Genomic DNA, 13,680 nt, shown 5'->3' with positions numbered 1-13,680 from the left:
GATCCACAGGCGTGTGGGATGTGAAGATAAACGTCTCCGTTGCCTCCGGACCCCTTTCGTTTGTTTGACTTTGTTTAGGTTTGGCTCTTTGTGTGAAGTTAATTTTGGTGTGGATTCGTGAACTAAACAGAAAAAAAAACAGGACTTTTGTAGCGTTTGGATGAGGAATGTGTACAAACCGTCCCTCCCTCGAGTTCCCTCTCAACAACAACCACAAAAAAGAAAAAAAAAGAGGGAAAGTACCCAAGATATTTTCCAGAGAATCTGATTTTCAAAGAGACCACGTTTGGCCTCGCTTTGGACTTGTTTTTGCAAAATAATCAACCATAAACCGCCCCTCAGGATTCCTTCTCTGCAGTATATAATTTGATAGCATAACGATTTGGAATGATTCTGTAAACAGATTATTCAGTACGGAGTGGCGAAGTGGTGAAATGGTGAACGGCTCTGTTGGAATGGCTCGTTTTGATTGATGTGTCTGAGTGATTTTCAGCTGTCAGAAGTTTTTTATTATATGCAACAAAACACAAATTGTTTTAATTCTTAAGGACTGAATGTCTTAAAAGTCAAGTCACACGACAGCAGTGAGCTTTAAATGAGCTTTTCCCATCAATGCATGGCAGAAAACCAGAAGATCCAGCAGATCCAGAAGATCTTATCATGGCTTATTCCTTTATTTGTCCATTTCTGTTGGACATTCTTAAGTGTTGCTGTGGACTATCGCTTTAACGGGGAACCTTCCAGCTCTCCGAGGCCAGATTTCTCCACAAGGTCCACCACTCAGTATCTGCAGAGCTGAAAGGTCTAAATGTGGTCACTTAAATTCAGTATGGTCTCCAGCTCAGACTGTAACGAAGTTGGTGGGTTTGCCGTTTGCCTCCAGCAGCAACTCGGTGGGCCATGGGTTCTTATTTTGCCCGCCGTGTTTGCTTGTGATGTTCTCCCAGGAGCCGTTTCTGCACTTAATGAAAAATTCATCTGCGTAAATTAAACGTGTTAGGGTGCCACGGCCACATTAGCCGGGTTTGGATCGAAGCCCACATGCTAAACGCTAACAGCCGGCTTGGGTTAAAGGAAGCCTCTTTAAAGCACAGATTTGAAGCCAATCTGTTTGTATTGTACTGTCAGTTTCCACAAACTGTCGACTCGACTCATTTTCCTAAATTTAGAACAGGACAGAAAACCTGCTGAATCAAAATTCACTTATTTTGGAAACTATTGTGCAGCTGCTTTGAGTAAACATGGACATTTTTACTGAGAAGTCAGGACCCAAACCTGTGTTCTTCTAACCAACATGTTAATAACTTTCTTTTAAAAAAAAATGAGTGCAATCCTGTTATGATTTACTGTATTTCACTGCAGTCAGAAGAAAACTTTGTCTCTCCAAAATCCTAATTTTACAGGAAAAGGAAAAAACATACTTCACTTTTAATGTAAGTCAATGGAACCAGACGTTTTTCCTTTTACCTTTGGGTTGTTTCTTTTGGTCCATTCATTATGACATTTACGCACAATGTAAAGGGCAACAGACATTTTCAAATTTTGTCAAAAACTAAAAAACGACAAAAGATGGAGATTTAAGGTTTTGTTCTGACAGCAGTGATTTATGTTTAGTTGAATTATTCGTTATGTTAAACTGCAAAAATGATGCCTTGGCAAGTGAAATTATTATAAATCTAGTCGACATATCCAATGTTTCTCATTTTGAGATGACTGTAGGCCTAATCTAAGATTTTTCATCTTATATCTAGATGATTTTTACTTATTTTAAGTAATTTTATTAAGTAAAATAATCTCATTATATTGGTGGATAATTTTACTTATTCTAAGAACTGTGCTTGAAACGAGACAAATTACCTGCCAATACAGTGAGATCATTTAATAAAATGACTTAAAACAGGTAAAATCATCTAAAAATAAGTTAAATAATCTTTTAATATTCTTACAATCATCTCACAATGAGAAATATTAGACATTCATACTACATTGAAGGTAATTTCACTTGTTCAGATATCATGTTTTGCAGTGTATGTAGTTATTTTACTTTTTAAATGTTGGTCTGTCTGCTTCATCATTCTGATTTGCTTCAGTAAGCAAGACTGACGTGAGATGAAAGAAGTGCAGACCTGGTGTATTAGATCAAACCAGACCTTCTCTTTGTGGAATGATCTCCATAGAAGATGCAAACATCTTTAAAACATTGTTGACTGCAGAGTTTCTTCTGAAATGAAGGTGTTAGTATTGAGCTTGTGCTGCAGTAACAGCCTCTACTCTTCTGGAAGGCTTCTAGATGTTGGAACATTGCTGTGAGGATTTGATTGAGCATTAGTGAGGTCTGATACTGATGTTGGGTGGTCAGTTCTGGATCTCCAACTCATTCCAAAGGTATTGGATGGAGCTCCAATCCAATCAATCCAGAGAACGCAGTTCCACTGCTCCACCGCCTGATGCTGGGGGGCTTTATACCCCTCTAGCCTACACTTGGCATTGGGCATGGTGACCTCATGCTCATGTGCAGCTTCTCCAGAGCATCCCTTTCTATTGGTCACCCAGATTATCCAAGCTGTATCAGCATTGGGTGACCTTAAAGTGGCCGAATGGACTCTTTCTAAGTGCTGTCCGGATATTTTTGGACCCTCTTCTGAAAGTTTTTCTGATGTAGTTCTTCTCAGTGCCCTCTGCTCCAGCTCATTTGGTTTGTTTCTCTGAACGGCCCGTGGCAGTAATCTGAGCCGAAAGTGTCTCTCAGTCTCCAGCTCTTAAACCCCAACTGTTTTCACACCGTCCTAACGGCCTCGGCTCCGGGGTGTCGTCTGTCTGTCCAAACAAACGGCCGCTCCGGCCGGAAACGCCGCCGAGGGCAGGGATTCGCCGGGCCGCTGGCTGGAGCCCCGCCCAGACAGAGGCGTAAAGACTTTAATGTGGGCCTCCAGCCCTGATGGATCCGCTTGGGAAACTCACGCCAAACCAGGAATTCTTCAGGATTTTCCCCTCAGGAGCCGCACACATTCACTACAAAACAAAGCTTAACTGGCCATCTGAGCTCCTGATTCCCTGCTGGAGTAAAATAAAACCTCCGATAAGTGGAGAGCTGCTGCCGGCCGAACGCTGAATCAGGAGGAATCGTTTCATTTACTCTGTGAATTCACTGCATATCCAGTGCACAGTTCCAGTTCAGACACACCTTAACGGATATGCATTTTTCATAACCCTGCAGACATTTTATGTGTATAAATGCAGATACAATTTGTTTCAAAGAAAAATATAAATAGTGAAGTGAATTAATTTCCAAAACAATTAAAATAAACATACACTTTAATCCCGCATTTTGTTTTAACTCAAAAAAAAAAAGTCTGTTGTACATAAAACTCAGTATATCCCACACATTGCTCAACAATTCTAAGTTAAGGGAACGTTTTTGATGATTTTGTACACTCAAATGGCATTTTTGAGTTAAATTAACTTGATTGGCATTTACTTTAATCCGTTGCTATGGCAACTTTGAAACCCCACATTCAAAAAATGACGACATTTCTGTTGGTTTTAATCGTTTCTTTCTCATTAAAGTTGCTGAACGAATGTGTGAAACTGAGTCAAACTAAGTAAGCTGTGAAATACAATTACTTGTTGCTTTGTTAACACAATCTTAGATAAAACGTATATTTCTTTCCCATTGGCTCCTGACTCCATCTATTTGCATATTGAGGGTTTCTTTCCCTTTGTTTTACTCACCATCAGTGTGCTTTCATTCCACCATGCTGCCTTTCCTCAGGTGTGTGTTTTTAATATATGTTTTACTCAGCTGCCTGACATTGTGTTGTTGGCTAAGAGCTATATATATATTGAAGTCCTTGTAATTACTGAATAATAAGCCTTAGTATGTAATAAGCCTGAAGTTTAGAGGTCAACGTGACCAAGACGCTTTCACTGATGACAGCAAACAAGCACTCACGTTTGGAGCGTGAAAATTGAAGAACGAACCAGAAAAAGAGGGAGAAGTTCTTAACATTAATGTGCAGATGACTCACTGTTGATGGAATTCCAGACTTCTATATATATATATTGAAGTCCTTGTAATTACTGAATAATAAGCCTTAGTATGTAATAAGCATGAATTTTAGAGGTCAACATGATATGAAACTCAGCTTGAGTTCTTTGAATAGATCTGAATGTCTGTTTTTGAGGTGCTTCACTTAGTTTGAAGTGTTTCTTTCTTTCGTCTGAAAAGTTCGATTTCACTGTTTGCACACAGGTTTTTGTGAATCTGTTACTAATCTGTGATGATTCACTTCGAACGCAGAGTATTTCCTAATGTGACTCTAACTGTTTTCTTTGTTGAGGAGTTGAGGCGGAGCTGTCATTGCAGCTGAACTTGCCATGTGTTGTTGTTTTCCGTGCTGGTAGACGGTGGTTCTTCTTCTTCCTTTGGCACTTAACAGCACACTAGAACACTTGTAGGTGTATGTGCTGCCCCCTGTCAGATCGGGACAAATTGCATCCCTCGTACTTACTGTAGAAAGACAAGTACCGTCAGAATTTTGGCATCGACTTGGTACTGAAGTATCGGTTCCCATGACATCCCTACAACAAATACAAGTAGTTAGAACAGGGGTGCTCAAAATTTTGCACACGAATGTACATAAATTGCATATCCATCAGCCTCTATTTGTTACTGTAAGACGGATTAGTAGGTTGTAGAAAAAATGAAATATCTTGCTGCTTTCGGAACAAAACATCTCCAAAATGGTAACTTTACAGGAGAAGGAAAAAACATGCCTTACTTTTAACGTAAGTCAATGGAACCAGACTTTTTTCCAAGTCATTTTGGGATGTTTCTTTTAGTCCATTCATCATGAAATTTATGTACAATGTAAAGGCCGTCAGGTATTTTCAAATTTTGTCAGAAACTGAAAAAACATAAATAAAAGTTTCTGATAGTTCTGATATCAGCTAAATAAGCCTTGTCTTCATAAAAACTGACCAATAGTCATTGCTGATTTATTGAGAAAGTAAATCGCTGTGGTCAAAAGAAAATCTTGTATCTCCAAAATGGTAACTTTACAGGAGAAGGAAAAAACATACTCTACTTTTAATGTAAGTCAATGGAACCAGACTTTTTACCAAGTCATTTTGGGTCATTTCGTTTGGTCCATTCTTCATGAAATTTACACACAATGTAAAGGACAACAGGTATTTTTTTTTTTTAATTATGTCAAAAACTGAAAAAATGACAAAAATGGAGATACGAGGTTTCGTTCCGACAGCAGCGAGTTTTAAAATGAATCACATCATTCTTCCTCTTTCTTGTCTTTGATTTCTCTTATACATCTTTGCTGAACGTTAGTCTGTCCAACACAGGAGCTTTCACGAGTTGTTCTGGTGATTCAGCGTGAAACATTCCGGTCAGGAGCCGTTCCTCCACCTGCTCCGAGTTACCAAGACGCTTTCACTGATGACAGCAAACGAGCGCTCACGTTTGGAGCGTGAAAACTGAAGAACGAACCAGAAAAAGAGGCAGAAGCTCTTAACATTAATGTGCAGATGACTCACTGTTGATGGAATTCCAGACTGAATACGAGACGCTTTTCAGACTCACTTACACAATTAACAACACGTAACACAACATAAAAGCCCCGTTTTAACGATGTAACTCATTGTCCTTCTGCACTGCGGAATGTTTGTGAGTGAACGATGGTATGAAGGAGGATCTCTGAGCCGGCTGGGCCTTTTCTCTCAATGATAGTGAGGGAAGGTTGTCTGATCTTAATCCCCACTATCTGCATTCAAAACTGAGGTTTAACCCTCTGGGGTCCACAAACTCACCCACATGTTCTCTGTTTCTATATCTGTGTCTGTGTCTTTTGATGATCCAGCACAGAAATCCAGTTCAAACATTTCCTGAATCTGTAGAGTCGACCTTTCCATTCCATCTTATCTCGAGATCATACGAGACTCACATCCGGAGTTATGAGCCTATGAAGAGGGGCTGAGATACACGTCATCTGCCTCTCACCATGTGGAACTGGTGGATTTGTGTGTCTGTCTACATTCTGTGTGAAACTGAGGTGAGAATCTGAGTGGAGTCTTGAGTCTCTGAGGTGTAAGTCTGACTCGACTCTTGAGTCTCTGAGATTCAGGTCAGAGTTGAGTTTCGAGTGTCTGAGGTTCGAGTCAGAATTGGCTCTGGAGTCTCTGAGGTGAGAGTCCAAGTCGAGTCTCTGAGGTGTACTTCCGAGGTGACTCTTCAGTCTCTGAGATTCAAGTCTGAGCTGAGTCTCGAGTCTCTGAGGTGAAAGTCCGAATTGAGTCTCGAGTCTTTGAGGTGAAAGTCCAAGTCGAGACTTAAGTCTCTGAGGTGAGAGTCCGAGTCGAGTCTCGAGTCTCGAGTCTCCGAGGTGAGAGTCTGAGTCGAGTCTCGAGTCTCTGAGGTGACTGCCTGAGCTGAGTCTCTGAGGTGAGAGTCCGTGTGGAGTCTCTGAGGTGTATGTCTGGGTCGCCTCTTGAGTTTCTGAGATTCAAGTCTGAGTTAAGTCTCGGGTCTCTGACGTGAGAGTCTGAGTCGAGTCTCGCGTCTTTGAGGTTCGAGTCAGAGTTGCGCACCAGCGCAACACACACTAACACACCACCACCACGTCAGTGTTACTGCAGTGCTGAGAATGATCCACCACCCAAACAGTACCTGCTCTGTGAGGGTCCATGGGGGTCCTGACCACTGAAGAACAGGGTAACAAAGTATCAGAGAAACAGATGGACTACAGTCTGTAACTGTAGAACTACAAAGCGATACTATACGGTCAGTAGAGCTGATAAAATGGACAATGAGTGTAGAAACAAGGGGGTGGACTTAATGAAGTGGCCAGTCTTTGTATATTCCTTCAAGATTCTTGAAGTAAAACAAATGCAAACAAGTGCAAAAATGAACCAAAAACAGGCTGGACTTTAGCCTGTTAAAATCTGTATTGACCACAGAATGGTCATTCAAGTCAAGTCCGATTCGTCTGATTATTAAAGTTTTGCAGAATCTGCTATTATATGCATATAATCGGGGTTGTGGGTGGAGTTTGTCTTTAGCTTCATTTGCATGTCCTGACTGCAGTGTTGTTCTCACGTCCAGGAGGTGTTCGACCGGCTCTACCTCATCTACACCATCGGCTACTCCATCTCCCTCGGCTCTCTCATGGTGGCTGTGGTCATCTTAGGATACTTCCGGTGAGTCAGTGTTTGTTTATGGACCTTTTTCCTCTTCATATCTGGATTAACAGTAAATCATTTCGTCTTTGAATGTGACGCCAGCTGCACTTTACATTGAGTGAACGTTTCATGAGGAGTTAAACTTCATTAACTGAAATTTAAGGAAGTTACCACTTTGGTTTCTGGAATTTGAGCAAATAAACATACTGTAAATATAAAAGTAATAATAATAATTCAGTCACAGAATCGTACATTAAGCCATTAAAGTTAGTGTTTTTCCTTCTTCTGTGGATTTTCAGAGATACGAGGCTTTGTCTTACAACATCCATGACGTGGAGTTGTTTATAATATATAGTGCAGTCGGAACGTAACTTTTTTTTTAAAATAAAGAAATTTGAAATATGTTTTAAACCCATGTCTGCTCCCAGTTTGTCAGCGGGTTCAGATTTGCGCTGTTTATCTTGTTCCTGGGTTACTGAGTGTAAATGAATATGTGGGTTTCGTAAACAGATGAAGTGGTTCTTTGGCGCCTGTAGAGAAGAGAGTTTATGATTCCTGCTCGCAGTTTAAAGGAGGTGTGGACACGTTTACAGTTCTACGCTCTGCACTGTGTGCTAAATCCAAACGGTACAATTCTTATGTTTTTTATCTGAAGGCGCAGAAAACGAAAGCAGAAATGTTACAATCTGAAAGGAGATTTGAAGATCATCATGCTAAATTTAGTATTGTGAAGAAGAAACACTGTGGCAAAGTTTCCATTGACATTCTGTACAAATCACAAGCAATAAAATGAAAAGGTGTAAAGTGTCACTAATGACTGTGTAGTTACACATTAACAATATATGTAATAACATTGTAACTACTGGTGATGGATTCACTGATTATAGATGGATTACAGTAGTAATGCTTATGTAATTATACATGTGTATCAGCTTCAGTTTTTACTGTAATCACACAAGTGTATCTTGTGCCTGCCTTCATTATGAGATACTTCCACTGGATCTGCACAGAAATGCCTACTTTCCTAAAGTTTAGCTAGCTGTAGCAGTGCGCTTGTGTTCTGGCTTTAAGCTTAAGTTTGGGCAACACAGAATGATTTAAAGCGAGAAGTTTGGTTACTATGTTATACAAGTGCACTACTACAGCTAGCAAAATGTCAGTAAAGGTGGAATTCATGTGCAAGTGCAGTGTAAGTGCTCCCATAATGAAGGTAATGACACACCTGCACTGTCAGAAATAAAGGTTCTGTGCAGGTACATTTGTTCATCAAGGTACAAACAGTGGTTTTAAGGTCTGATTGTGAACCTTAAATACGTTTTTTCCAGGTGAAAAGTTCGTATTTGTACCTTTTCATAACCGAATGTTTTAAACAGAGCAGTAAAATAAAGTCCTGGAGACGAGACGGGGTGTGTGGAGTCAGTACAGCTTAGAACATATCATTTCAGTGGATTATGGTTCAGTTATGTTCCCTGACTAAAGGTACTGAGATGGACCCTTGAGGGTCCCACCCCAGTGACAGAGGGGCACTGACCCAGTGACAGTTTAGTACCTTTATTTCTAAAAGTGTTTTATAATCAAAAAGTCTTACTGCAAAAATTTTAGTTCACCCTGATAAACATTAAACATTACAGAAGGGAAAATCTGCTGTTTCAGCTGTGAAGATACACCTGAGTATTACCTGAGTAAAGACTGTAGTTGATATACACTCTCAGAAAAAAAGGTAGTAAACTGTCACTGGGGATCTGATGAATTGGGCTTAATATGAGCAGAAACACAAACTAACAATGTACACCGAACAGGCAAAACATTACCATGACCACCTCCTTGTTTCTACACTCATTGTCCACTTTATCAGCTCCACTTACTATATAGGTGCACTTTGTAGTTCTACAGTTACAGACTGTAGTCCATCTGTTTCTCTGATACTTTGTTAGCCCCCTTTTACCCTGTTCTTCAGTGGTCAGGACCCCCATGGACCCTCACAGAGCAGGTACTATTTGAGTGGTGGGTCATTCTCAGCACTGCAGTAACACTGACGTGGTGGTGGTGTGTTAGTGTGTGTTGTGCTGGTCTGAGTGGATCAGACACAGCAGTGCTGCTGGAGTTGTTAAACACCTCAGTGTCACTGCTGGACTGAGAATAGTCCACCAACCAAAAATATCCAGCCAACAGCGTCCTGTGGGCAGCGTCCTGTGACCACTGATGAAGGACTAGAGGATGACCAACACAAACTGTGCAGCAGCAGATGAGCTATCGTCTCTGACTTTACATCTACAAGGTGGACCGACAAGGTAGGAGTGTCTAATAGAGTGGACAGTGAGTGGACACTCCAGCAGCACTGCTGTGTCTGATCCACTCGGACCAGCACAACACACACTAACACACCACCACCACGTCAGTGTTACTGCAGTGCTGAGAATGACCCACCACTCAAATAGTACCTGCTCTGTGAGGGTCCATGGGGGTCCTGACCACTGAAGAACAGGGTAAAAGGGGGCTAACAAAGTATCAGAGAAACAGATGGACTACAGTCTGTAACTGTAGAACTACAAAGTGCACCTATATAGTAAGTGGAGCTGATAAAATGGACAGTGAGTGTAGAAACAAGGAGGTGGTCAGAATGTTATGCCTGATTGGTGTATAATTATAAACAAGGTCAGTTTTAATTTCAGGTTCACTTTAACGATTGGCGTGTGGAAACTGCTGGGTTCGTTTCAAACTGCGGCTGTTCCAGAGCCAGTCAGCAGGCTGTATTTGTACTCATTTGTTTGGTTGTCTTTTTCAGTGCCTGGCTCAGAAGCGAGTAGCTCAGCCTGTACTGATTTCAGGTGTTCGATGCTGTTATTGCCGCTGCAGGTGCGTCTCTGTGGACGGCTGTTTATCCGAGGACAGGAATCAGATCAGTGTTAGGATTCAGCTGGAGAGAAATGAGGATGAGTGCGAAATCTGGGATGCATCACTGTCTGATTTGCGGGGTTTAAAGGGCAATAGATTGGCAGCATGTTGTTCCACTGAATTACAGCTTCCCCGTCAGCCGTCATGAACATCTGCTGGAGATCACTCGGCACTGGTGGTTCTGATTACTGTAATACCTTGCGGTTATTAGCAGCAAATGTTTTCATTCTGAAAGTGGAAAACGACTCACATTAGAGCCAGCTGCAGAAAACGACTGCTTTCGGTTGTTAGCCGCATGCTAGTTTACAGGATGAGTTATTATTGCTGTGCTGTACTCTGTAAATATAAACAGAGTGCTGTGCAAAAGTCAGAGACAACCAATCAATGTCAAAACAGCTGATAAGTACAAATACACAATCACATATTTAACAGTGTGAGTCAGTGAGTCACTCTGTGTACCTTCATTACAGCCTTTATTCTCTTCAGGAGCCTCACTTTCAGCTCCTCAAAGAATCTGCAGACACACCTCCAAAGTTCAGTCTTAGAAGCTCGTTGATCATTTTCTGAAGTAATCAAACACATTCAGTGGTGTTGAGGTCTGGACTCTGGGGTGGTCAGTCCATCGTTCAGCTTCTCTGTTTGATGTGTCCGTCTCCTTTTCTCAGTGAGGTTCTTCTTGATCAGCTACACATCCTTTCAGACCCACAGCGCTGAGTCGTCTTCTCACAGTGGAAGGATGGACAGAAACACCTGTGGATGTTTTCAGATCTGAAGCAGCTTGATTTTCTCCTCTCTCTCAGAGATGAAAGCTTTAAGTGCTGTTTATCTGATGGGGGCAGTTTTGGGGTCGACCAGGTCTTCCAGGTGGTTGTTAGAAGCCACATTTTCCAGTTTTGGGAACTCTTGTTTTTTCACTTTGACTTTCTCCTTCATTATGCAGGTGGATTAATTTATATTTAATTTCAAAATGTAAATTAAAATTGAAATGAAATAGTATTATAAATGCAATATTTGTAATTTTGACTCAACTTATGAGTTGATGGTGAAACTAAATTGGCAGTGGAGAATATTTTATAAAAGCTTTTAGTAATTTTATAAGTGAGCAGTGGTGTTACAGTCAGTGGTATAACAATCAGTGGTGTTACAGTCAGAGATGTTACAGTCAGTGGTATAACAATCAGCCAGTGGTGTTACAGTCAGTGGTGTTACAGTCAGTGGAGTTATGGTCAGTGGTGTTACAGTCAGTGGTGTTACGATCAGTGGTGTTACGGTCAGTGGTGCTATGGTCAGTGGTGTTACAGTCAGTGGTGTTACAGTCAGTGGTGTTACAATCAGTGCTGTTACGATCAGTGGTGTTACGGTCAGTGGTGTTACAGTCAGTGGTGTTACAGTCAGTGGTGTTACAATCAATGGTGTTATGATCAGTGGTGTTATGATCAGTGGTGTTATGATCAGTGGTGTTATAGTCAGTTGTGTTACAGTCAGTGGTGTTATAGTCAGTGGTGTTACAGTCCGCTGTGTTAGTTTCATTTGCGTTAGTTTCATTTGTGTTATAGTCAGACCTATTACATTCAGGGGCTTTACAGTCAGTGATGTTACTCTCAGTGGCGCTACTATCAGTTGTGTTACAGTCAGTGGTGTAACAATGAGTGACATCACAGTCAGTGGGATTATGATCAGTGGTCTTTTAGTTAGTGCTGTTAAAGTCTGTAGTGTTATGGTCAGTGATGTTACAGTCAGTGGTGTAACAGTCAGTGACATTACAATATGTTTAATGTTGTTCAATGTAACAGACTACATTTAGCACTTAAATTACATACCATTGTTTTCCACCACAATGGTAGAACAACACAACCACGAGTATTAATTAACACTTTACCTTTTATATTGTCATGATAATCCATCATGATGACTCATGACAGCTTATGACATCTGCCATAACATGTCTGTGGTATGGTTATGTCAGAGATACGTCAACATGGCAGGACTACCAATAATTCATATTAAATTACAGCTTGTTTTTGTTATAACTGTGACCGGTAAGGGTTAAGTGGCTCCGTGTCGGATGTGTTGACTTTTCGAGATTGGTCTCTAATGAGTGGAATCATATGAATGTTATTTTTATTATTTTTTTTCTTGTAGTCGTCGTGTCGCCTGATCTTTCAGGGCACTGTGAGAGTGATTGAGGCACTTTTGTGCTCAGTAGCTCCATTTACATGGGTAATTAATGCGGAGCGAGAGTGCGGTCGTTATTTATCCGGCTGGCGTGTTTAAATGAAAACTCCGGAGCAGGACGGAGCTGCTGACAGCCGGAGCGCTCTTGGCTCGCCTCCAGCTCTGTCAGCGGCGGTGTGTTAAGAGCGTAAGGCTGAGCAGGGAAATGGCTGGACTAAAGCCTGCTGTGGGTCAGTCCTCCGGGGTCATTTAGCCGTGCTCAGAGTCAGCAGCAGGTCTAGCGGGGCGACTGAGTGGACTGCAACACTTTAAGACTGTGTTTGAGCTGCGCGCTGCCAAATAAGCAGATTTTGGCAAGCGAAAGATCCCTAATGTAGATAGATGAGCTGACACATGGAAATTTCATTCATCCCTTAAGAAATCACAAAGTTACAGCAGCAACAAGAAGAGCTGTTCAAAAGCAGGTTCATATATCAGCGTCACATAGCAGGTAGAACAGCAGTTACACCTCATAAAATATGTCACAGAACAGATAAACATCAAAGCTTTTCATATTTAGATTTAGTGGAACAAAACTTAACGTACAGATTTGATCAGGTTCGGTATCAGACGCTAAATCTCCACAAACTCACTGTTTTTCAGCCAAAAATGTATTTGGAGGGAACACTGAGGGAGGAGCTGTATTTGTTTTGGGGGAGGAGCTTTAGAGGGAACACTGAGGGAGGAGCTGTATTTGTTTTGGGGAGGAGCTTTAGAGGGAACACTGAGGGAGGAGCTGTATTTGTTTTGGGGGAGGAGCTTTAGAGGGAACACTGAGGGAGGAGCTGTATTTGTTTTGGGGAGGAGCTTTAGAGGGAACACTGAGGGAGGAGCTGTATTTGTTTTGGGGAGGAGCTTTAGAGGGAACACTGAAGGAGGAGCTGTATTTGTTTTGGGGAGGAGCTTTAGAGGGAACACTGAAGGAGGAGCTGTATTTGTTTTGGGGGAGGAGCTTTAGAGGAACACTGAGGGAGGAGCTGTATTTGTTTTGGGGAGGAGCTTTAGAGGAACACTGAGGGAGGAGCTGTATTTGTTTGGGGGAGGAGCTTTAGAGGAACACTGAGGGAGGAGCTGTATTCGTTTGGGGGAGGAGCTTTAGAGGAACACTGAAGGGAGGAGCTGTATTTGTTTGGGGGAGGAGCTTTAGAGGAACACTGAAGGGAGGAGCTGTATTCGTTTGGGGAGGAGCTTCAGAGGGAACACTGAAGGGAGGAGCTGTATTCGTTTGGGGGAGGGGCTTTAGAGGAACACTGAAGGGAGGAGCTGTATTCGTTTGGGGGAGGAGCTTTAGAGGGAACACTGAGGGAGGGACTATATTTATTTGGGGTGGAGTTTTGGAGCGAACACAGAAGGGAGGGGCTTTATTTGTTTGGAGGTGGC

The 13,680-nt window shown here is 41.7% G+C and overlaps 1 protein-coding gene across 1 annotated transcript in view; it reads left to right on the top strand.

The window, feature by feature from the left end:
* pth1r (parathyroid hormone 1 receptor) overlaps positions 1 to 13,680 on the top strand; it is a 141,335-nt gene that overhangs the window by 104,707 nt on the left and 22,948 nt on the right. The window contains exon 5 of the mRNA XM_036597262.1: positions 7,115 to 7,209. Within this exon, the coding sequence (XP_036453155.1) occupies positions 7,115 to 7,209 (95 nt within the window). The remainder of the gene's footprint in view (positions 1 to 7,114; positions 7,210 to 13,680) is intronic.

This window comes from Colossoma macropomum, unplaced genomic scaffold (genome assembly GCF_904425465.1).
Source record: "Colossoma macropomum unplaced genomic scaffold, Colossoma_macropomum, whole genome shotgun sequence".
Taxonomy (NCBI): Eukaryota; Metazoa; Chordata; class Actinopteri; order Characiformes; family Serrasalmidae; genus Colossoma; species Colossoma macropomum.
This window is presented reverse-complemented; position numbering and strand designations above follow the sequence as displayed.